Here is a 26,782-nt window from a genome sequence, read left to right as displayed (position 1 = left end):
CCATTAGAAAAAATGTTTATTTTTGCAACCGTGCATTTGCGGTAAATACGTAAAATTACTCCCCTGTTTGTGTAAAATCATATCGTATATATAACATGCCGTTAGGTTTCAAAGGATGGGAATTAAAGACCAAGCATTGTAAAAACAGTTTGAAAGTCAAGATGCAACAACAGACAAAAACAGGGGAAAGATTATCTCGGCATGATCACAATGTATTCATCTAAGTTGTTGCTACTTCCAAATACAACTTGTCCCCGATCTGTACATCTTGTCCCCGACTTTTAGCTAGTTGTGATCGAGTCTGCCTTCGGGGTAGTTCAATATTCATCGACCCTGTTGCTTCGATATTGAAGATGGATAGCACTGAACTCTATGGTATGCCGTTTATTTGTCTTTGAGCACATTTACTAGATTGGACTCCATAAGAAATAATATATGCAGGGGCCAATTTGCATAATTGACAAAACGGTTATAATCACTTTCTATGCCTACTCGGATAAGTTTATTTATCTGTTATTAATACTGTTTATCCTTAGATCTAATCATTGGTAATAAGGCTAATCAGCTAAAGAATTCGGAGTAGGGCACTTTACCAGGCACACTTTTTCGGATTTCAATTAGTGCTGCCTGAAGGATCGAACTCACGTTGCCAGCTTGAAGCTAGGCTAATGAATAAACCTAATTAGCCAACACCCTACCACAGAACCAGGTGTGCTATCACAAATGATTAGTGCTCATTCACCAAATCATCAGCACCAGAATGTTTACATGCATGCACATGTGCAGTAGCCATTCCCTCCTTGAAAATTGATAAGATTTGTTCGGAGTTTCCTCAAATTAATTTTTGATTAATTTGTTAGATGAGACAGCTAATCCATACCCTATCTCACAATTAACACTAAGGATCGTAAAGGGATGTTGGCAAGTGGTGCCCAACCCTAAAGATCGACAAGGGGTGTTCGATCGGAAAGAACATAAATCAAATGATTAACCCTATTAAGGATTGAAGGGGTGTGTGATATCTGTGAAACGAAAGCTATAGTCAGCAGCATGAGTCAATTAGCGCTATAAGTAAGCTGCAACCGGTAAACTGCATTGTTAACAAAGAATTATAAAACATATTTCAGTGAACTACAATGCAGGGCGAAGTGGTTATTACTTACAGGACATATATGTTTCTGCATTTCAATGAGAACAGCCAAACAATGTCAGTGATGCTTGAGTCATTTAGCAAGATGACGGGCAGCTGCACTGTTGATGATACATCTTACCAGGAGCTCTTGGGGGCACTCAGTTGTTAGACAGCCTGCTATGTGTTCAGGTCATTCCCATTGGCAATTATAACTGTGCTTAATTTGAGAAAATGAATTCATCTTGATTAATTCACATGTTATTTGTCTTTGAATGTTCTAAATTAAAGCATGTAAATAAACTTATCATGATCTTGTGAATGATAATCTTTCAGATGTGATCGTAGAAGGTTGGGAGCGACAAGAGGCAGATAATGGGATTCCATATTTTGTCTGGTAGGTATAATACATAACAAATACACTTGATGATAAAAAATACAAATGCCAGATAAGGATCCATTTCAACTCATTGTTAATCTCAGAAATTTACGAATTGTACGTACAAAATGTATTTTCTGGAAGAAACCCCCCAAACATATTAATCCTAAATCATTCCTACTGGATGTAATCTTGGTCATGTTGCTAAAGGGATAAACACATTTTGAATATTTGTTTTTTTTACTGACAGTATTGACTGACCACAATCAAAACATATTATATCATTTTCATTGGCTTTATCTCTCTAATTCACTATCCAACAAAATAGCTAAATATTTGTTTGATTTTAATTGGTCATAAGTATTGATGTAGTATAGACTCTGGTGCCAGCATCAGTGCAAGCATCTAGTACCTCACCTGTAACTTAATGCATATTTCAGCCATCAGACTCAGACCACTTCATGGGATCATCCATACTTCACTAAAATTTTGGAAGAACTTGGTAAGTGAATGTTGGCTTTAAGAGAACAAATTTGTCTGTTATGTGTGGCTTACACTGCTAACCAAACATCTGTATGAAATTAGTATTAAATGGGATATGCAAATTCAATTTAGTTTTTGGTGTCATTATTATGGACTTAAATGTTCACGAGAAAATGTCACTTAGTCATGGAAGTATTTTTTGTTTACAGATGACTACCATGAGATTCGCTATGCCGCCTACAGAACTGCTATAAAGATAAGACATCTCCAGAAAAGACTTTCATGTAGGTAGCTCTACTTGCATTCATCCCCCACCACATCCTATTACTTCCACCCGTTCATCCCCCCGGGGAAGTCGGGTAGCCTAATGGTTAAAGCATTTGCTCTTCACACCTGAAACCCAGGTTCGATTCCTGACATGGGTACAATGTGTAAAGCTCATTTCTGGTGTTCCCCACCTGGTATTGCTGGAATATTGCTAAAAGCAGCGGAAATCCATACTCTCTCACTCACTTCATCCCCCCATAACTAGACCCCACGTACCCCTACCCACCAGGCTACCACTCCTTCATTTACCCCTACCCCAACCCCCTACCACCACCACACCCAATCTTTCACCCCCACTAGACCCTATCTACAAGACTACCACCCTTTCAACCCCCAACTACATCCCATTTTCCACACTTTCACCCTACGTCCCACCCATCATCTCCCCACTAATCCCCCAACCACATGCCCCCAGCCACGACTCCACCCTTATTCTGCATCCCCACAGTAAGCTGTACCTGCTGCCACGTGTGTATCTGTAGCCAGCTGCTTCCTCTGTTGCAGTACACCAGATAACACTGAAGGTGATCCGCAGTGTGTTGGACGACCTGGACTACCCCGATGGCTGCCACCACCAGGTGACATGTGGAGACTTGTCCACACTGCTGCTTGGCATCTACCACACGGCAGATCACAGGCAGGCTCCCAAACAGAGCCCCGAAGTCTTTGCTGATCTGCTACTCAATTTTCTGCTGAATTTATTTGATGTGTAAGTTTTCATACAACACACCTCCTCCCTGTTGTAAGTGGAATATCTTTTGGATGTGGGTATTTTGTTGGCTTCTGAGTTTAGATAATTTTAAAAGTGGTTTCATGATGCAGCATTGGAAATTTGTTTTTTCTTTTATTGTTTTTAAAAAGAAGAACCTGTTACATAAAATGTGATTCCACCCAGGGTAGCAGAAAGCCCATGACATATAGCACAACTTATCATTGTTAGTCATGTATGAACTTAGAATTATGATAATTATATTAAGCTTGAAGAATGTCCACCATTATTTTTGAATGTCTCATATGCAGTTAACAGTTTATGTCAAATGGCAGTAGTCATTCTACATGTTCCAGAAACATGAAAAATAGGTCATGATCCACAGACAGTGAAATATGTCTGTTAACAATAGTTAATTAGCATTTTCATATATGATATATGTGTGACCAATTTCTCCCTGTGTTTGGACAAGTGGTAGCTGTAACATCGTATGTGGTTCAGATATTCCCAATGCAATATTGTAAGTTGTAGCAGGATCACAAGATGTACATGTGGTTTTATGCGTCCAAGTGACTGAGACCCAAAACATTCCTCATGTTTCTACCACAATTGGAAGTAAATATTGATAGTTTGTTTGTTTGTTTGTTGTTTAACGCCGCACTCAGCAATATTCCAGCTACATGGCGATAGTCTGTAAATAATCAAGTCTGGACCAGACAATCCAATGATTGACATCATGAGCATCGATCTACGCAATTGGAATGTGATGACATGCATCAACCAAGCCTGACCACTCGATCCCGTTAATCGCCTCTTATCACAAGCATAGTCGTCTTTTACGGCAAGCTTGGGTTGCTGAAGACCTATTCTACCCTGGAACTTCATGGGTCTAAATATTACTAAACAATATTCAGTCCATTCTTATCCATCCATCTAAGATGGCTTGCTGACTAGTTTATAAATGCTGCGCATCAGGCTTAGCACCAATGAAGGTCGAGTTTCAGCTGAAGTAACAGGTGGAACACCGAGGAGACGATGCCAGTGTATAGAGTTATTGCCCTTTGGTGTCACATTAGTGCAGCTGGTTTCATATACCAGGAAACTCGGTCACAAGCATGACTGACATGACATCCCTGTATGGTCGCTAAGAGAACTGATATGCCACACCTGGATTTGACAGTCTACTGATATCTACATGTATAAGGATTATATACAATTGTATGTGTAACATATGTTAGTATGTGTTAGTATTGTGAACATGGTGAGGTTACTTGCTGTTGGAAGGTACTTTCCTCTTCAACAGTAGAGAGCATGACCAAGTCGTCAAAGGTGCCACATTTTGCTATGCAGAGTTGCATCCCTTGAGCATGCCAGAAACCTATGATTGTGGTTTTAATTCTTGGTTCGCCCCAATTATCTTTCTAGGTTTATCAGCACCTTACCTGTGCTCGTGGGTTTCACCTCCTACCAATCAAAGGTCATTGTAATGTCTGTTAAATGTCGACGTTTAGGTTGTATCTCTTGACAAACACTTTACACACGTCATGTCATTAGCAGGATATATCTATGTACAGTTAACTACGGTTATAACAAACTCAAAGGGACCACTAGTTTTAGTTCGTCATAACCCCTGTTCGTTATAAGCATATATACAGCATAAACAGCAAATGGCTGGGACAAAAAAAAACCCAGTTATAAGCGTGTTCATTATAAAAGTAGTTTACTGCAATAACAAAAATACCGTATTTGACGTAATAAGAGCCCCGCTCTAATAAGCGCCCAAGGCAATATTTGCTAATATATTGGCTAGTGAACAATCCCATTTAGCACCCTTTCCGACTTATTTATCCGTGTATAATACACAATCGTGTGTTATATGAACCCTTAATAATGGGCAATTAAATTCTCGAAAATATATCTATCGTGTATAATCCGCACAGATTCTTCTTTTATATCATTTCAGGCTGTCAGCATAAACCACAAAATCTACAATCTTTCAACCTCGTTTTGAATCTAACCAAAATTATATTCTAATAAGAGCCCCCTATATCTAATTTTGAGAGCGCCCTGGGCGCTTATTACGTCGAATACGGTATGTCATGTACAGTTTTCGAAATTAAGCATGAATGTCAAGTGGTCTTTCCAAGCTTAATGAGCTGAAAAAGATGAAAATGATAGATTTAAGGGGTCTCAAGACCCCTCATATCATAGCAAACCCCTAAACAATGCTTTTGGAGCCCATGACAACCTTTAGTTTATATTTCATGTGTCATATTTTTCAATGCAGAAGTCGCAACGGGAGTGTGTCAATCCTGTCAGTCAAGTTTGCTCTGGCCACACTGTGTTCTGCTCGTCTTGTGGAAAAATATCGATGTAAGTACACAGGAATCATTAATATGTCCTTATCACATGTCTGTATTTTACTGAGGTTTCTTATTGTGATTAGATTTGGTTTGTCTGAATGGCAATGGAATCACTGTATGTACTGTCCTGTGTTTTGTATCTTGGAAGACCCTTGTCTAGGGCACTGCTGGCCCATTGGCCTAAGGCACTACAACTATTTCATAAACCTATGATTGTGGGTTCGAATCTTGGTTCGCCACGATTATGTTTCTAGGTTTGTCAGCACCATACCTGTGCTTGTAAGTTTCACCGAAGTGGTAAACGTCTGAGATCTGCATCACTTCGGGCTTTCCTCCCACATTAAGCTGACACGCCGCGATATAACTGCAATACTGTTAAAAGTGGCGTTAAACCCAACTCACTCACTTACTGTCCAGAGTTGTTCCCCTTTGCTCCTGCCAGGATCCTTAGATCATGAGTTTAAATCCCAGACACTCACTGATTATCATCCTTGGTTTGTCAACACTACACCCACCCATTCACCTACTATGACTCATTAAGCAACAGTCACCCACCTATGTATTCTTAATCCTGTTTAATTGGCTTCCTCATCATGTGTTCTCTGTCCATCACGTTGTATTACAGTATTATCCTTTTGTCGTTATTATTTAACCTACTCATGTTAATCTCTCTCATGTATGCATTTGGTGTTATTGTTAATCCTCTACTGTTAATCCTCCACCTACCATATATATTCTGTACCATGTTCATTATTCAGCCTTGCTTGACAACAGTATAAGGATCTATGCCTAAACGTCACCATTACAGTAAGATTATGAAGTTGTTGTCCATAAATTGTGTCCACTTTGTCACCCACCCTAGTAGCTGTCAACAAGGTGGTAAATACAACGTCTCACTTTGGTTGAGCTGACATAGGATGGTCATTGCTATTGGAAGTGACATTAAACATCACTCACCTGTTCTGTTGTAGCTTAGCCGTGCTGGGTACTCTCTGCCCCCTTGTTTGTTTTGTTTGTTTGTTGTTTAACGCCGCACTCAGCAATATTCCAGCTATATGATGGTGGTCTGAAAATAATTGAGCCCGGACCAGACAATCCAGTGATTGACATCATGAGCATCGATCCACGCAATTGGGATCGATGAGATGTATCAACCAAGTCAGCGAGCCTGACCACCCGATCCCCTTAGATGCCTTTTACGGCAAGTTTTGGTTGCTGAAGACCTATTCTACCCCGGAATCTTCATGGGTCTCTGCCCCCTTCTAGCCACTGTGAATTATTGTTGAAATGTTATCACATATGACTAATCTGAATTCTCTCAAGTCAGTCAGATGATGGTGTGGCCTGGTGTTGGCTTGTCATTCTCTTGTCATGCCGAGGGTTGTGTCTTTCCCAAGGTTACAAGTCGACCCACCAATTCTTTGTGTCCCTTTATCAGATATTGTAGTGATACGTCTACATTACCTCCAGTGTGCATTATCTCCCCTCATCAGTACTCCACCCACTGAACGCCTCACTTACCGTCTCTTGGTATTACTACACTGAGGCACTACTGGAGCAGAACAAGTGTAGCTCACCTTCACAGCTTCAGTGTGAGCTGATGTCACTGTCTATCACCTGTCATCCCTGCGTCCATCTGTCCATTAGTACTGAACTCAAATACTTATCTTCTTACATCCTATATGTCCCCGATCTGTGAAGATCTGGGGTAGAATAGGTCTTCAGTATTCATGCCTGTCGTAAAAGGAGACTATGCTTGTCGTAAGAGGCGACTAACATGATCGGGTGATCAGGCTTGCTGACTTGGTTGATGCATGTCATCGTATCCCAATTGTGTAGATCGATACTCATGATGTCAATCACTGGATTGTCTGCTCCAGACTAAATTATTTACAGACCGCTGTCATATAGCTGGCATATTGCTGAGTGCTGCGTCAAACAACAATTAAAACCTATATGTCCCTGGATAAGTGTTTAGATATCCCACAGTATCAAAAGATGGTATCGTAAAATATTTTAGGAACTCGAAAATTATTAATAGGAACTCAGTGCTTCATATCCGTTTGTTATTGATTGCTCCCTGCCAACTGAGGCCTTGCGGTGAGAACACGGAGAAGGACATGTTTTTGAAATTATGCTCTGGAAATGTTAGAAACAGTTATTTAGAGTAGGAAAAAAGATATGATTGTTCTTTATGAATGATGTAAACTAAAAAGTGCGATCACATCTGCAGTGCTAGGGAATGTCATGCACCATGCCAAGTTTATGCTTTATTTTATGGCACATCAACATCAACAAATACAGAAGTATGCATAGTAGTTTTCTTAAATACATGCGCCTCCTATGGCCCATCAATTTTGTAAAGACAGGGCCAAAGGTCCATGAAACAAATTTCCTTCCCAATTACTAATCTGAATCATTGCATCATGATACTAATTGTCTTCTATGTTGTTGATGTTGTTGTTCTTCTTCATCTTCGTCTTCTATTTGTCACAAGAACTAGGTTTGGTTGCCAATCCACTTATTTTATCAAAATATTGTGACATATTTGGTCATTATTTGTTGATGTCTAAGCCAGATAAAAAGCCTCCTCAGCTGTGCCTGAGATTGTAACCCCTCAAAAGAAAAGCCTTAGCCTTTGTCCTCAAGTATCCTCAAGTGTCCTCATCCCCTGCCATTCTCATTAGGTTTACAGTCCCAAGCATAACCTGGCCATGTTTTATCCTAGACATAAAGGTGAGCTCCTGTACCTCTGGTACTGGGGTAGTGTACGCCTACTTAGGAAAGCTTCAGTTACCATGTTGCATAATGGTGAACATGTCCCACATTCTTTCATCATGATGAGATACCAGTGAGCGTTTTGAGAAAGATAACCCATTGACCTTGACATTGAGACATGCTATTATATTTCCTGTTACAATAACATTCGTGACATGATTGAGCATGGCTGTCATTGTTGCACGTACTTCCTCATTAATCATTATTCTTTTTTTTATGTATCAAATTTCTTTCTGATTTACTCATCTTCTATTTCAATATTGCATCATCATACATTTTTGGTAATGACACAGTTGTCTCCCTTAGATTTCTTCAAACTGTGATGCAGAATCAATATGTGACTTCAAGGCCTCAGTTAAGCTTTCAAAAAGTTTTATGGTAGACATGTGGAGGACATTTCCAAATTTGACGCATCAGTGCCAAAAATGATGTTCGATGCAATTCCCTATTTTGACTTGTACCATATGTTCCCATATTTTTTAGGGTGAAAATTTGGCTTGCCTTTGCATGTGTTTGTGACAGGTGCCACCATTGGGGCAGGATATGCTTACCTTTTCGCAAACACCTGGTGTCATTACTATTTGATAGTGATTCATAAACACATATATAGTCAGAATTGTACAATATGGATATGGAAAGGGTTTTGTCGCTATATTTACATATCTGTCATAAGCTGTGTGATCCTTGTTGTTAGGTGAATGAGTTATCAAGACATCTTTTGCTTTCAGTTTTCTACAATGAATTGAAAGATCAGAGCACATTTGTTGGAGAGAAGAGCCTGGGCGATTTCATACAAGATCTTATTCAGGTTTGTACCCCATGAGTGTATTCACTGATGTCATTATCGAGGAACAGTAGCACTGGAACCACAAAAAAGTTTATATGTGGCAACTTAATATTAGCATCATAAACTCTAAATGTGTTGTGTCATCCTTGAGGGTGATGAAGGTAGCCCTGTAATTAAAGTATTTCCTTATTAAGTGGAAGCCCCGGGTTTGATTCCCAACAATAGTACAGGGTTTTATGCAACATGAATGTGGTCCAGTTCGCACAAATGTAGAGAATGGACGCAGAGAAAACATATACAGTGTCGCAGAGGACACACAATATTATTCATTGTACCTACAGCACATCGGGAGCAGTTATGGGTGTCTGCTATTTGATCCATCAATCATGACTACTGTCCATGTGATCTCTGATTCATTCCAGGCTCTAAAGTAATGATCAAAACGTACAGTACACTACATCACTTCATTACTTTATATGTTTGACGTAAGAGGCGACTAACAGAATTGGGTGGTCCGGCTTGCTGACTTGGTTGATGCATGTCATCGATCCCAATTGCGTGAATCGATGATCATGATGTTTATTACTTGATTGTCTGGTCCAGACTCTATTATTTATAGGCCGCAGTCATATAGCTGGAATATTGCTGAGTGCGGCGTTAAACAACAAACAAACAAATAAACAAACAAACAAACAAATCATTACTTTATAGGACTCCTTTAGGCTGGCAAAGACCCTTACAGTTAATAACTGGGGGTTCCTCCACTTTTGTAAGTCAATGTAAAACCCTGGAATATTGCTATGACCTATGTAAAACTAGGGCTGGCTAAAGAGGTAGATAATCAGAATTATCGTCAATGGGAAGAAATATTAACGATTATCGATATGAAAATTGTGTCATTGATAATATCTTATATAAACAATTGTTATAAAACAAAGTTTTAACTTACCAAAGCAGAGTTGTTTTTGTCCATTGCCGAAGACGGAAACCAACTGTTTGCTATATCTTGAATGTCAACGAAGTAATCCATGCATAAATGTGTCACCACTCAACAGTGATGTGAAATATCGTTTTGTCTCTGAGCTTTTTCATATTTGCTCCAAGTTACTTCTCTGATATTTATTGATAATTGATCAATATTTAGTTAACAATTATAGATATCTAAGATCTATATCGATAGCCAGCCCTGTGTAAAACACTAACCTCTGATCATCTTAGATCTTGTGTATTCAATCTCTGCTACCAGTATGACATTTACTTTCATACAGAGAAAAAAATAAGTGATATAAATATTATTTTTTAAATAAACAAAATATTATACTTTATGTTGTGAAGTGGTGAGTAAAGCTCACAGCACTCAGGAGACTTCACTACAAAGTAAGACCTGTGAAGATCCGGGGTAGAATAGGTCTTCATCAACCCATGCTTGCTATAAAAGGCGAATATGCTTGTCATAAGAGGCGACTATGCTTGTCGTAAGAAGCGACAAACAGGAACAGGTGGTCAGGCTCGCTGACTAGGTTGATGCATGTCATCGTATCCCAATTGCGTGAATCAATGCTCATGATGTCAATCACTGGATTGCCAGGTCCAGACTCGATTATTTACAGACCGCGGTCATATAGCTGGAATATTTCTGAGTGCGGCGTTAAACAAAAAACAAACAAACACTACAAAGTGACATGCTGATGTTTCAGATCCCAGACCTCTTAAAGGAAAGTGTTGCCTTTGGGAAGAATGTTCAAGCAGTTGTGGCCAGCTGTCTCCAGGGGGTGAGTTTGTTGTCATGAACACGAGGACATTATCAGTATTCCTCTGGCTGTGTGGTCAAGTGTAATTATAGTATTTGCCATTAAACACCAGCTCCAATAAGAGCCCCTCCCCCCATCAACTCATCCGTCAGTAAGCAGTAATCATTATGATAACCCTGTACTAAACATTTTTTTATAGATATTTTTTTTTTCCCTGTACTAAACATGGGTTTACATGACGCTCACTGTATTCATGGATGTAGATTACACATTTCTTCCAGAAATACAGCTGTGTAGAAAAGGGTGCTTATCATACATGCAGACACTGAGCTCTGACTTTTTTCCCAATAGCAAAAAACATCTCTGTTAGGAAATATCACAAATGTTATGTATTCATTGACACTTTAACTAGCTGTAAGTTTTTACTCCTTTGCTAGATCTCTGACATCAAATTAACTTGTGATTGATTTGAATTAGCGCCCTATTTATTTGGTCCATAGAGTCAATGAAGTTACAATACAAGTGTGGTCAGAATGAATAATATGATTGTTTTATGTGATGTCTGCATTATTCTTTCCAATGTGTCCATTTTGTCAAAATAGTGAACAAGAAATATTTTTTCGCATATTATTAAAGCATAATAGGTTTAAGTTATGTTGGATTTAGTTCTGACAATATACACATACACATAATTAGGGAATGTCTTCAAGCGGGCTGCAATTCTTTGTGCAGAGTTGTGTCCCTTAGCCTTACCAGCTTGATCAGATCATGGTGCAATAATGTTCCTAGACTAGAGGTCCAAACTTGTCCAGAATTCCTAAACTATCTTTGAGAGTCAGTTTCAGTACACTCTACTGCTCTTATGTCAGGCTTCAGACTAGTGGCTAAAGTTCCGCTGACTTTGTCAGCACCAAGGCCTTGCTCTCGGGTTTCATCAAAGTGGTAACTGTCAATGTTGGCTTTACTCGCGTCTTGCACAGACATCATGTACAGTGTTCCCATTTACCGGTAATTTTTTACTGGTAAAATTGGACTTGGATCGGTAATTTATGTTACTGCCAGTCCCTGTGGACCAGCAAATAAAGCACCTTATAAAACTTTGTTGTTGAACAAAACATATTCATATAATTATATTTTAACAATTATATTATAACAAAGTCAGCTTGTCAGTTGCTATCTAGGTTTCCCCTTGTCTATTTTTGGCGCTATTAAATAACATTTTGCTTCAGGGTTAAATATATATTTGCGGCGATTTAGTCTTGAAATATTCAAAAAAAGAGTAGAAAGAATTAAAACAAGGTAATTTTCATACGTTTTTTCATTTGTTGAAGGTTGGGACTGACAAATATTAGGGGGGACTGGTAATTTTTAGTGTTTCCAGTCCTGGTTGACTGGCAGTTAAAAGCCAGCGGGAACACTGATGTAGCTGAAATATTATTGTTAAAAGAAAAGTTAAGCCAAACTCACTCACTCTCTCAGAGGCCCGCCCATGTCATTCTTCAAACATTGCAAATAAAACATTGATGTTTCATAATTGTATGTATGATTACATTAGTGTTAATGATAAGAGTAATCTAAAAACTTCATGAGATAAGAAAACATTGTCAGAAGAAAGAATGAATAAACCACAACGACTGTCGATTTGATTTCAGACTTCGAACACTACTGGAGTATCAGAAGACATGTTCTATAGCTGGCTGCTACGGGAACCACAGACCCTGGTATGGCTGCCGACGCTTCACAGACTGGCAGCAGCTGAGACAGGTGATGCTCTTTCTTGTCTGGCGACATTCTTTATGTTCAGTTTATGTTCATATTGAATCTAGATAGTTAGAAATTGTCTTCAGCAACCCATGCTTGTCATAAGAGGTGACAGACGGGATCGGGTGGACAGGCTCGCCGACTTGGTTGAGGGATGTCTCATGACAATCACTGGATTGTCTGGTCCAGACTCAAATATGTACAGCCCACCATCATATTCCTGAAATATTGCGGGGTTCGGCATTGAACACAAGCAAAGGATAGATGAGAACATGCTGGATTGTTGTTTATCTATTCCCTCACAAATTAGACATCTACAAGTGAAGAAAACGACATCATAAAATAAATTAATCAAAATTCTGGATTAATTTTCTCTTTGTAATTGTATCAGAATTTTTTATTTTTTTTACAGTGAAACATGAGGCGAAGTGCAATATTTGTAAATCTTTCCCCATAATAGGATTCAGGTGAGTTTCACTTTCCTAATTTCATGTTTTCCTCAACATTGTACGAATCTTTAAGTGTTTGTTAACATTGTGCTATGTTCCACCTATGGAGGGGTTTATAAGCCTCAGCAGAGCTGTCTCCCTTGGTTGTGCTAGGATCTGCTTGTAGTCTAAACCAACATTTGTCCTGATTGTGTACCTTGGTTGTTATTAACCATACCAATACTCCTGGGTTTCTGTTAAATGTCTAAAGTTGTGACACTTTGGCTGTTCTTCTCCCACTGAGATACCATGAAATAACTGAAATACTCAGCATACAACCTCGAGGAAACCAACTTCTATATAATTTCCTTTGTTAATTGTTCGCTTGAATTGTGTCATTAATGACAACACTTGGGAGACAAGAGCTGGTTGCATACTTACTGACTTGTTCGTCCTGGCTCGCCTTCTGGACAACTTTGATAAGAATGTCTATACGCAACCAAATGAAAATTACTCTGTACCATATATTTGTCACTCAGGACATTTGATAGTATGAGGACTAACAAGGTTCCAGGCAAAACCCTCGATTTGAGTTCTATCAAGAGTTGACTGAGGCTAAAAAAATTATGGTCTTGGTTGTCAGGCATCGCCCGCAACATCATAAAGTCCACTGCATGTTTCGTTTTTATGTCCATTTTTAAAAAAAACATAACAAAATCATAATACTTAAAACAGTGCGAGCCAATATAGCATGCAGTTACTTCCCTTTACATGCACACTGCTTCACTGTGCATCTTGTGTTATGGTCATGGCATCAATAGGAGGTTGTATGCTTGTTTATGTAGAGAGGCCCTTTCCCAGGTTGATGGTACACAACTGTTTATTTGGTTACATACTAGTTGGAACTAGCAAAATATAAAAAAAACACCGCTCGCCTGCACTTCCAAAAGTCATTGCCTGAGACCCAATTCGTTTATTTTTTTAAGCCTATTTTGCTTTTGTTGAAGATCCTATTTACTCAGATCATGTATTGGTTGTTTATTTACAGATATCGGTGTCTGAAGTGTTTTAACTTTGACATCTGTCAGCTCTGTTTCTTCACTGGACAGACGAGGAAGAACCACAAGCTGAAACACCCACTGCAGGAGTACTGTCTCATGGTGAGTGGGAGTCATGCATGCGCAGGGGAAGTTACTCCTGCTCTCATTGACATTCCAGGGCTAAGTAATCTCAATATGCTTGTTGTAAGAGCTGAAAGGTCTTAAATGGATATTGTTTGGTCACAGTGGCTAAGTATGAATAGCAACTGAAAGGGCAAACTTGGCTGTGACCTTGCTGATTGTGAGTCATCATACTGTGATAATCTGGATCTATAGTTAGGCCATCCATATGTTTTAATGTTTCTCATCTCCAACCCCATCCAGCAAGAGTGAGATTGGGCGAAATATATATAAAAAACAACAACCTGTTTTTCACTAATTTTATGAAATTTTAATGTTTAGAACACTTTGAAACGGTCCTCAAATTAGTTTATGATGTCGCTCGAGTCGCTTTGCTTTGGAAGCAAATTTTTAATAAATAAAGCTTCAGAAAGATCAAGCTGGCTTGTTGGTTTTTTTTCAGTGTGCAATTGTGGGAGTATATATTTTTTTATCACAGGCCATAAATTTCCACAGCGGCGTGGGAAATTGTGATCAGAAAACTTTTTTATTATTTCATGACTGAACGAAAATTCAGGGTGGAAGATGGGAAACAACTATGGACAGCCTTATACTATTGCCACTTGTTTGTAAGGATCACTGTGATGCAGTTTAATATTGCTGACTACATTATCAGGATCATCTTCCCGAGGCACGAGTTCGCACTAGCCTCTATATCCAAGTCTACCCCTACCATTTCAAGCCTACCTTTCTGTGCTCAAATATCAGGACTATTGCACATATTGATAGTCCAATCAGAGAATGTTTTACAGATTCAATATCAAGGTCCCAAAAACATGGTCGCTGCTAAGACCACAGCCATCACCTGGTAGAAACAAGGCTTTGATATAGGCTAGTGGACACTCTTGCCTTGGGAAGATGTATCACTATATGTTCATCCTTGAAAAAATCTTCATGCCCCAAACATTTGGAAATTGAAACTGAAAATGCTGTGCTGATCCGACATGGTAGATAGCAATACTGAATGAAGGTGTTTGTGTTGTCACTGACAGACCAGCAGCAAGGAGGATACAAAGGCATTCATGAAGACCATCAGAAACAACCTGAGCAAGAAACATCGTCGCAAGAGTAAGGTGAAATACTTGCCCATCGACTCTGCCAGGATAAACCCCATCATGGAATGGTAGGCTATGCTGACAGTGGATGAAAACAATGGCACTTGTTGCTCAGACAGTATTTCAAAGAGTTAAATATTGATGAAGCTTACAATCCTTTTGTTTTAGTGCAATCTCATTAAAATCAGATCTTAGTTCTCGCTATCACTAAATAAAGATCCCATCCCCATAAAGACATCCCATTACGGGTCACGTCAGAACGACCTTTCATCCAACCAATCAAAGCGTCGCGTACCAGATCATGAAAGTGACAGTCGGAATGCGTTTTCTCATCATGCAACCTCGAAAACGTTAACACGGGGTATTCCGAACAACAGTTACGGCCCGTACGACTGATTCCGTCAAAATGATCGTCTATCTCGCTTACTTAGGACAAACATTTGAACGGAGGAGGCGTTGCACAGTACATGGGAAGTACTGTCATACAATATCAACCATATATTAGACATTCCGCAATGTTCGTTTGTTCAGTTTTCAAAATTTTAATCGAGAACTGTGCCAACATATTTTTCAAGCGTATTCTGAAATGGAAGTCGCCAGGTTGAAACGAGTACCGTAAAGCTTGAGAAAGCTGCTTTCTAATTGGCTGATGTTTGTTATTTCAGTGGTCGGTCAAAGTTCGTGAAAGGTCGTTCTGACGTGACCCGTAATGGGATGTCCTCAGATCTTTGTTTAGCGGCAGCGAGAACTTAGATCTGATTTTAATGAGATTGGTTTTAGTGTGTGTAAGGTATCTGTAGAGTGGGCAATATACATGATAGATGTCTTGGACTTATGACACGATATGGTGGACTGTTACATAATATTCTTAACAATAGTTAGGGAACATGAATATTTTCTGGGATATTTTTGTGAAATTGTGCGCTCAGTCTTCACTACAAAAACATATCCCCAAAAATATTAATGATCCCTTACATTTTTTTCCTGTATATTAAATCAGTGTTCGAAATACCTGCCTGCCCGACCGTACGGGTTGATTTCAACTCGGGTTGCCAGATTTTCAAATCCTCCTGCCCGACGGTCGGGTTATATTTGATATGTGAAAATATTCTAAATATTTCCGGATGATAATCATTAATTAACATGTAAAGATGAATGATAAAATGTAACCAAAAAGAAATTCCGTTAGCTTATCCTGAGAAACATATGATTATAGTGGGCAGGCAGGTTTTGGTCAGGGCTGGCAAGTATTTCAGCAAGCCAGTCCTGTGGTCTGGCTGATATTTTGGGGAGTTTCATACCCTGATTAAATATACTGAAAAACACTGAAAATGCACAATCAACTTGAACTTGTGTGGCCATTTAGCCAAATATGATAAAATTTTGAAACTGCAATTGTGTCAGTATATTTGTGATTTGTGTCCTACTAAAACAATTTATGTTACTTTGTTGCACTAGTCATTTGTTAACATTTATTAAGTATGGCAAATGGGATTATGTGGGATAGGGGAATTTACCATTTACTCATACCTGTATTATACCCCTCCTTCATCCACTATAAACAACAAGTAAACAACGTTCATCCAGTCGTTTTATTTTGTAAGATTATTTATGAAATGTGAGATTATGTTTTTTTTATTCACACTCAACCTCACAAGCCATCTTTACTTGAAGGAGTGGCCGTCCAGGTCCGCAAGAGCCGACAATGGCCAAGGTCACCAACACAGAAGCAGCTGGGAGTCAGTCAAATGAACCACAGCCGTGTACGTCACGCCAGCCACTGGCAGAGTCCAACACCTTCCGTCCCAAGTCTGCCACCGTCCTGGTTCTCAACAACACTCCCAGAAAGACACCCACACAGTCTGTCCATGACAAGGTAACTATCTCACCAGAGACCCTTGAAGATCTGGGTTAGAAAAGGTCTTCATCAGCCCATGCTTGCCGTAAGAGGTGACTATGCTTGTCATGAGAGGCGACTAACAGGATCGGGTTGTCAGGCTCGCCGACTTGGTTGATGCATGTCATCGTACATCCCAATTGCATAGATTGATGCTCATGATTCAATCACTAGATTGTCTGGTCCAGACTCAATTATTTACAGATCTCCGTCATATAGCTGGAATATTGCTGAGTGCAGCGTTAAACAACAAACAAACAATCTTGACCTTTTGCATGTTTTTTGTGTTTCAGGAGAACGTGAAGGATATGTCAAACTTCATGAAACAACAGAGACAGGACTACGAAGGTGTCATCCATCGCCTAGAGGAGGAGAACAGGTAACATCTTCAAGAGCTTAGTGGTTAAAGTGTTGGCTTCTCACGCTGACGACCCAGGTTCCGTTCTCCTGGGTACAATGTGTGAAACCCATTTCTGGTGCTCCCCAGCAGTGATGTGGCTGAAATATTGCTAAAACAGCTTAAAATAGTGCACTTACCATTTGATGAGGATTTTTTTATATCTTTCTATGATACACAAAATATATTCTCATAATATGTCTAGTGTATATATAAAGAGAATGGCATATTTAGTTATCCCTGTCAATAGTATAGTAGTATTTTTGTAACTGGGGCAATATTTATTCACTTTGACATAATAGCTTGTTCATTCCGTCTTTCACAAATCTACAGGAAGCTATACCGGAAGATAGCAGAGCTGCGCCAACCGTCAGACACTGAGAGCAATCTGTCCTATGAGGCTGACCTCGAGATAGAGAATGATGTCATCCATGCACAGAAAGATGTCCTCGAGGACCACAACAAGAGGCTCAGTCGCCATCTCAACCGGGTCCAGAATGTCCTGAAGGTGAGCGATGAGTTTGTTGAACTATCGATAACTAAGTACTTAAATTTTTTAACTTATCCTGCATTACTCCGTATTGCATTTACTGCTGTCTTTGACAGAGAGACGAACTGTGTGAGATCCAGCTGCTGAAGAAAGTTGTCCCAACCAGTCCAGGAGGCAGCACCCTCTCACAGTCGGCACGTGACCCGGAAGTCATGACGTCACACCAAAAAACATAACTGCTTTGTCACCTCCACGGACGGACGTACTTTGTATCCCTTGTGGAAATTAAAGCTTATTATTTGTTTTTTATATTTTGCGTGTTTCTACATTCATTATATGCTGCTACATTGTTACCTGTTATGGGCCGTGACCTTAGGGTCTCCCCATTCGTAAATTGTAACGTTTATCGCTCGTCTGTGGCTCACGTCACAGTAATTTACGGGCGCAATGTTGTTCCCGCCATTTTGTTTTCTTTCCCGCCATTTTGGCCATTCACCACGTGGCCACGTAATGTCGTGCTCTGCGTTTTGAATTCTCTCTTTGGCTTGGGTAATACATTACATTTATGTATGTTGTTTTGGTGTGCTTAAAGCCTTGCCTTTTCGCTACCTCTCAGCGTAATTGTTTCTTCTCATAAACTTCAATATAATACGAAGTTTATGAGTTACATTATGTCTCCCGTACTCTGTGGTTTTGCCACATGGTTACGTGTTTGCTTAAGGCTTTGCCTTTTCGCTTTTAGCGTACTTGTTTATCTCATAAACTTTAATAAAATATACTGTTTTTGAGTTACTTTATGCTTCCCATACTTTGTGATTGGCCACACATTATGCTTCCCGCACTTTGTGGCTTTGCCACATAGTTATGTTTTGCTTAAATTCCAGATTTTCTGCCTCGCTGCACTTGTTGCCGCGGGAACAAATCTGGTCGGGGCCGCCCCTTTCTGCCGTGATTGTACGACGCCCTGTACTTTCACAAGGCAGTGCCGATGTTGCAGTCATTCGTCGCTGTGATCCTTCAGCTCATGCGAGTATCCAGGACACACCTCGCTCAACGTGCTCGTCGACCCCCACCTACGTTGACGGCAGCAGCGCTCAGCGGAGCTTCACGGCGGCTCCCAACGTAGAGTCTGCCTCCCATGGCACGACATACGACCGTTCACGGTCTCCTACATCACTGGCGGCTCCAGCGCTCCCAACGTAGAGTCTGCCTCCCATGGCACGACATACGACCGTTCACGGTCTCCTACTCCACCGGCGGCTCCAGCACTCCCAACGTAGAGTCTGCCTCCCCTGGCACGACATACGACCGTTCACGGTCTCCTACTCCACCGGCAGCTCCAGCGCTCCCAACGTAGAGTCTGCCTCCCCTGGCACGACATACGACCGTTCACGGTCTCCAACACCGAATCGTACCGACGGTACGCAATCGCAGACCCCTGTTGCTGACTACCTCCCCTGCCACCTTGTCAGTGGCTAGTGGCCCACGCCAGCCCACATTGTGACCACCTGTGATCCAGAGATCAACACCATTGGCACAGCAACAGCCTCGAGATAAAGGCTTATCCAGGACGGCACTTGCTGACAGTGCATTCTCGGTCACGCCCTGTTGATCGTGTCCACTGACGACGTCACCCTAGTGTGGTGTTTGCGGACCCAGAGTTCTCGCCCCTCTCCCGGCGCTACAAACTCGACCGGCGCCCCCGAGAATCACCATCTTCGGTGTTCCAGGCGCCTCAAGCTCTCCGACGCCTCACGCTCTCCGGCGCCTCGGGCCAGACTATGTCAAACGGTCGACACCCCAACCCTAGATCTGTTTGCCTCATATCTGAATGTGGCCAGCTGTCGTCTTCCATTCCACCTGTGCCGGATACGACCGCTGTGGCAGTCGAAGCCTTCCATCGTTCCTGAGAAGGATTACGCGCGTACGCTTTTCCGACTCCGGTTCTCCCTCCCACGGTTCTTCAGAGATCCAGGCCACTCGACCCCTGCCATTGACTTTGGTCTCGCCTTATTGGTCAGCCAGAAGTTGGGTTATCAACCTCCGAAACATAGCCAGAGACAACCCCTGGAACTTCCGGTGTGGTCCAACCACACGGTCTGTTGCCACACCCTCATACCCGCATGTTATCGTCTGCACGCCTGACACACATGCAGAAAGCCAAGGGCTATTCGGCTAGAGCGACCAAGGCTATTGCTTCAGCCCACCGTCCATCTACAGGGGGACTGTATGCTGATAAATGATGCTTGTTCCAGGCATTTTGTTCTGACAAACACCAGGATCTGATGACAGCGTCACTGCAGATCCTGGATCAGTTCCTTCTGTACTTGCGTAGCACGTGTCGGTTGAAGGGCTTACCACCCCCACATACCTGGTCGCCATCTACTCCGTTCTGGCCATCCCGGACGATCGGAGAAAGACGAAAATTCCCGACCTACGGGCCTTGATGCGCTCGTTCAGTCTTGAAGACCTGAAGGCCAAGTTCGGACCGCCTGCGTTGGATCTGAATGTGGTCTTCAACGCCCTTGGAACCACTCCCCTCGTCTTCCTTCTACGACCTTAAGTAGAAGCCGGGTGTTTCTACTGGTTTTGACTACTGCCGCTTGAGTCCATGTACAGCACGCCCTCGACGTCTCCCGTGCCCGGTTCGAATGCGGTACCCAGGGCGCCGTTCATCATGGACCGTACTGGGACGTCAGCGTAAAGACTCAACTCCCAGGACAGCCTGATAGATCATTCCTTGTCCCCTCCCCCCTCGTCCAGTGTGGGTGCCGAGGATGAGGATGAGCGTCATTATGCCCAGTAAGGGCACTGAAGGTTATTCTACGATCTAAAGACTGCCGCAAGTCTAGGAAACACCTTTTTCTGCCGGTCTCCCCTTCGTCGCAGTCGTTGGTCAGCCGGAATACTTTTCCCTGTGGCTCCGGGCGGTCATCCTTAAAGCTTATGAGCCGCCGGATTGGACCCTCCCCCCAAAGGCTATCACCTGAAATAAAATGAGATCAGGGCGATCGTATTTACACTGGTTCTTCACGGTATACTGTTCCATCCAGTCGTTCAGGGAAGCCTGTTCGTGGCGATCGGACACCGCCTTCACCAACCACTACTTCTGTGATGTAGCCTTGAAAGTTGTCGCCGGCGTTCACAGTTTTGGTCCCTGGTTGTAGCCCAACAGGTCATCTATCTCCGACGCCACTGATTCTCCGATACCCTGAGCGGGGCCCGTCGACCTCTCTGGTGTTTATCACCCCAGACGAGTCGGCTCTCTTGCGTTCCGCATTCGCTCTTAGGTCAGTTTTAGTTTTGGGTTACCCGACTCATTCTATTGCTGTCACCTATCCGGGTTTTACTTTTTGCATCAACTCTCGTTTCCTGACGACAGGAATGGTAGTTGATGTGGACACCGGCGCCGACGCCAACGCCAACGCCAACGCCAACGCCGCTGCTTCTCTGGTACCTGAGCGGTGCCCGTCGACCTCACCGGTGTTCCTTGCCTCCAGCCTAGAGGGCTCTACTGCGTTTCGCATTCGCTCTTGGGATTGGTCGTAGATTTTGCCGCCGACGCTGCTGATTCTTCGATTCCCCGAGCGGGGCCCGTCGAACTCTCAGATTTATCACCTCAGATTAGAGGGCTCTACTGCGTTTCGCTTTCGCTCTTCGGTAAGTTATATATTTTGGCTACACGCCTCATTGTATTTCGGTTACCTATTCGGGCGTTTCGTTTTTGCATCGACTCTTGTTTCCTGAAGACAGGAATGGTCGTAGATGTTCCGGTCATCACTTGTATGCGGTGCGGATTCATCGGACCTTGACGAGGGTTTAATATGGTTCACATCTGCAGGTATGCCCACCGCCATGCCGTCTGATAAAGATGCAATACGGAGTAATGCAGGATAAGTTAAAAAATTTAGTAAAATCTAAATATTTTTTACATTTGTATACTTATCCTGCATTACGAAGTCTAAGTGCCCTCCCTTTCGCTACGCTACCTCCCCACGAAGTTTCAGATGTTATGTTTAAAGCAGTTATGTCTTTTGGTGTGACGTCATGACTTCCGGGTCACATGCCGACTGTGAGAGGGCGCTGCCTCCTGGACTGGTTGGGACAACTTTCTTCAGCAGCTGGATCTCACACAGTTCGTCTCTCTGTCAAAGACAGCAGTAAATGCAATACGGAGTAATGCAGGATAAGTATACAAATGTAAAAAATATTTGTGGTTTGAGAGGATTGACCCTTATCTTTATCGGAACTATTGTCGATTATCAACTTGTGTTGGACTAAAGAACTCAATATTTCTTTGGTCCTTAAGGCTTTGAATTACCTAGGTGTTACTGTCACTGTATTTATGAAACGATTGGATAATCATGGTCACGTTTGAATTAGTCCCCAGTACCCATGGTAGCATATGCTTGTAAGAGGTGACACAAAATGATTGAGTGGTCAGACTTCACGGCTTGAAGAACACCAACAGCCAGGGTGCTGTTGTACAAAACAACCTTAGCACTACGACTGTCGTAAGTCTATGTTAAGGTATGGGAGTTACGATTACCTTCGAGCTCAGATCGCTTTGTACAACGGCAACCTGGACTGTTTTTTTCAAAATATGAATCACTGGCTTGTCTGGCCCAGAGTTGGTTATTTTCATGCTGCCATGATGTTGCTGACTGCAGCATTATCAACAAGCAAGTAAAACATGTTGATCAGTGTTTTTTAAAGGGGACAATCCCAGGGTCATATGACTGTCCAAGTTTGATTCATTTTGTTCAAAACATGTATAGTGTGTTTTCTCACTCTAATGTAATTATTTCTATCAATCGAGCACTTAACAATTACATTAAGGAATATGTTTTTATTTTACATATGTCTTGCATTTAAAACTATACCCAGGATACAGTTAAATGTGTTCAATCATACTGTATTATACTGTAGGTCCCGATGGTGTTCAATAGCATCTGGGATATATATGATGTGGGGGAATATTTGTGAATCATTACACAACGAGTGGCCAAAATTGGCCACCAGAGGGGCATGAGTTGCTATTCGGCTTGCCCCGGAAAAACACAAGTTTGTCGCGAGTGGAAGTGATCTGACATTATCTTCACTTCTCCTTGCAGCAGCAACCGCTCCACCGGTCTTCCAGTGATATAACCTATCACCGCCCAGTGTCCATGTCCTACCTGGGACACAGCTACTTCTCCCCCCTCTCCATCGACACCACCCCACAGGCCTGCTCCAGCCGCATCCCGTCCAAACACCCCACCCCTGCTGCAGGGGCGTACTTCACGGAGCCAAGGAGACGGAAAGGCAAACCCCTCACCCCTGCTGGGAAGGAGTGGCACAGCTCCACCACCCCTGGAACACCACAATGGACTGGTTCAACCACACCTACCACCCCTGATAAAGATTGGAGAGATCCTGTCACCCCAAAGACTCCTGAGTGGACCAGCCATGGTAGTATTGAAGAGAGCCAGTGTTACTTCACCCCATCAAGTGTGTCCAAGTCACAGTTCTGCCCAGAGGAGGAGGCTGAGATCCAGGAGCTGTTGAAGCGTATTGATGATGCACTGCCAGCCAATTTGTCTTTTTCAGGTATGTGCAACTTTAAATCAACATGCAATTATCTATGACCCTCAAAGCATTTATACGTTCATGGGTCTCCAGTACTTGATTCTTGTTGTACCCATGGAAGGGCAAGGACGGGTAACTCACATACTCAGGTTGGGTACCCAGACCCATGGTTAGTCATGTGATATACATGTATTGTTAATGACAATAACAATAAAACCCCATTGCTCCTTCTGACTTCCATATGTTTGAGTCACGATAAGGCTAAAGAAAATTATAGTCTTTGTTCTCAGACACTGCCCGCATCATCATGAAGTCTGCCGCACGTTTAGTTTTATTTTCATTTTCCAAAACATAAAATAATCCCAATGCTTAAAGACCATGCGATCCAAAATAGCACACAGTTACTTCCCTTTACATGCGCACTGCTTTACTGTGTATCTCGCGTTATGGTCATGGCGGCAATAGGAGTTTGTATGCTTGTTTATGTAGGGAGGCCCTTTCCCAGGTTGATGGTACACAACTGTTTATTTGGTTACATACTAGTCTGAAAAGTCATTGCCTGAGAACTAATTCTTATATTATTTTAAGCCTAAAGCTTCAGTCAACTGCAGTGCATGATTAGATCGTTTTTTACGTGTACATAAACAGTTTTTGCCAGGGCTCTTGTAAAACAATTCCCAATGGGCCATGTTGTACCCAACTCAAGACCTACAGCAATTAACAAAGAACTAATTAGAGGCATCTTAATGGATCGGGTGGTCAAGCTCGGTGACTTGGTTGATGGTTTGTCAAGGTACCCTGATGGTGTGAATTGTTGCTCATACTATCAATCACTGGATTGTCTGGTCAAGAATTGACAGACCACCATCAAAAAGCTGGAATATTGCTGAGTGCAGTCTTAACAACAAACAAACAATACTTGTTGTTGTAAGAGGTTATATTGTGGTGTGATCTGTCTGGTTGAGTGTTAATGTAGCCAAACATGCCTCTCTCATCTGTCCAAGGACCAGTTCTACAAAGAGATCTTAGTGTTACGAATGTCGTAAGTCTATGTTAAATTATGGGAGTCTTAGTGCTAAGATTGCTTTGTGGAAGAGGGCCCTTGGAACAAGTGGTTCTTTTTCGAATAGATGTTAGATGTTTCTAAGAGCAACAATGCTTTTTGTCCTACATAAAGATGACAACCTGTCTGTGGCATTAAGCCAAAACTCAGTCACTTTGGATTAATGGCTAACCTGCATCATTTTGTTCCAGCCTACTCAATGGGGGACTCCAAGTCCTACAACTCCAATGAGGAGATGCTAGAAGCGGCTAACAACATCGGCGCCGCGATGTCCGACTTTGTCCACACCACTGTTGATCAGTACTGTCCGCAGTAGTCCCATGTAGGAAATAACAGACACAATGTAGTATTAACACATGAAATAGGTAGCCACAAATTTACTATTTCCAGTAGAAAGATTACTGACCTGATGGATGTATGTTATATGAAGAGAAGCCCTTGCCATGGGACCATTGCTTCACCAACAGGTGCTTGGTAATCTATTCCATTACTGTTATGCAGATGTTTACCAGAGGAAGAACTGTTTATTGTGTGTCATGTTCATCACATCTTCCCGAGGCAAGGGAGTTTACTGACTTTAAAAGTCAATTTTCCACCCTCCCCAAACTTGGCTGGAATTTCTTGGCTCGATCGTAGCGCCACTAGTGGCTATTACGAGTTATGTCCCTTTTATATCCCCCTGCTGATAATCAGATTCCACCTCATATCACTTGCATTTGTTTCAAACAAAATGGCAGTGCTCAGTCAAGACGATCTCATCGATAATAAAGATTGTTATTGTAATAAAACATGCTTACCTCGCAAAGTGCATCAAATCACCTTGATTTAAACATGAAAAGATTTGGAAAATATGTGTCGACGCCCAGTTGACGATACACAATCAAACGAATTTGGCACGGCAGTTGCCATGTTGTTTATGAACCGGATGTCAATATCATTACGTGATTTTGATTGGGCTACACGTAGACTCATTAGTCCAGTCAAAATATAGCTCCATTATTCCAGCCTAGTTCGGCTTAACTCCCTTGCCTCGGGAAGATATGTTTATCATGAATTTTAAAAATATGTTTGTTATCTTTGTAATTTGGTAAAATTGGATCCAAGTTACTATTATTTGCCAAGAAGGTTAGAAGGGACATTTATATGCCCATATTGAGCTATAAGTTTGAAGTTAAAAGTGCAATACAAGAAATCAAATTTATTTGTCATGAATGTTATTGACCATGTTGATGCAATCAAATGTGCAACTTATTATATCTTATACAGCTCCTTGATAGTTTATATTGTGTGCATCCTGTATATGGTATTGTTTACATATACACATGTATAGCTTTAGATGACAGTAGTAGTCTTATAGTCCTTGCCAAACTGCCCAATAGCAGTTAAGGTATTATGAGGACCAGTAGAAATTTGCCATTTATAACAGTTGTGCTATATGTTATCATTATGAGTGGACTCAAAATGTTAGTTTCTATTGCTGGATGGGCAGTACAAATGTGTGAAATCTGTGAAAACTTTTGTTTGTATTGTAGACCTTACCACAAACATGACATTCAACATGGTGCTTGGAAAATGGTGATTTTCTAACAATGACCATAGTTTAAGTGCTGGTTCATGTTACCTAAGTGAAGTATTACGACTATTGTCACTTCAATATTTAAACACAGACTTTACCTTTTTTGCTTAAGGTACGCGCTAGGATTACTTTGTGCAACATTTCAACATGGACACAATGTACTTTCATACTTTGATAGTATTCCATTTCTGACCTTTCATGAGTACTACTCTGGGTACTGTTGTACAAAACAAATAGAGCACTATGACTGTTGTAAGTCTATGTTGAGGTATGGGCCTTACAATCACCTTAGTGCTAAGATCGCTGTGTACAACAGCACCCTGGTCATCATGGAGATTCAGGGAGAGTATGGTGACCATGCACCTTGGAGTTGTGTTACCCAGGCACAGGTGTTTGTATTTCAGTCAGTGCCACACCCTAACCTTGACATACATATAGCGGTATATCGAGGGATCACTGTAGTAGGGAGAGGTGGGGTAGCCTAGAGGTTAAACCTTTCACTCATTACACCAAAGGCCCGGGTTCGATTCCCCACATGGGTACGTGTAAATCACATTTCTGGTTACCCCCGCTGTGTTATTGCTTGAATATTGCTGAAGCGACGTAAAACCACACTCTAAT

General features: G+C 41.6%; 1 protein-coding gene across 2 annotated transcripts; it reads left to right on the top strand.

The window, feature by feature from the left end:
- Positions 1-43: 43 nt before the first annotated feature.
- Positions 44-25,227, top strand: LOC124116719 (dystrophin-like). 2 transcript variants are annotated; one of them, XM_046478161.2, is made up of 17 exons: positions 44-375; positions 1,466-1,526; positions 1,949-2,010; positions 2,201-2,275; positions 2,823-3,027; positions 5,315-5,400; positions 8,897-8,976; positions 10,653-10,727; positions 12,359-12,470; positions 12,880-12,934; positions 13,944-14,055; positions 15,108-15,238; positions 16,845-17,046; positions 17,361-17,446; positions 17,798-17,972; positions 23,072-23,543; positions 24,777-25,227. In XM_046478161.2, exons 1-17 carry the CDS (start codon positions 354-356, stop codon positions 24,899-24,901), a joined length of 2,136 nt encoding a protein of 711 aa, XP_046334117.1. In that variant the 5' UTR covers positions 44-353; the 3' UTR covers positions 24,902-25,227. The 2 variants fall into 2 exon arrangements, with proteins under 2 accessions (XP_046334117.1, XP_046334116.1); XM_046478160.2 differs by having other exon boundaries at positions 50-375; positions 23,069-23,543.
- The last annotated feature ends 1,555 nt before the right edge of the window (positions 25,228-26,782 follow it).

This window comes from Haliotis rufescens, unplaced genomic scaffold, assembly GCF_023055435.1.
Source record: "Haliotis rufescens isolate VD_foot unplaced genomic scaffold, xgHalRufe1.0.p SCAF_2, whole genome shotgun sequence".
In the NCBI taxonomy this organism is placed as follows: domain Eukaryota; kingdom Metazoa; phylum Mollusca; class Gastropoda; order Lepetellida; family Haliotidae; genus Haliotis; species Haliotis rufescens.
Note: the sequence above shows the minus strand (reverse complement) of the source record. Positions and strands in the feature narration are given on the sequence as shown.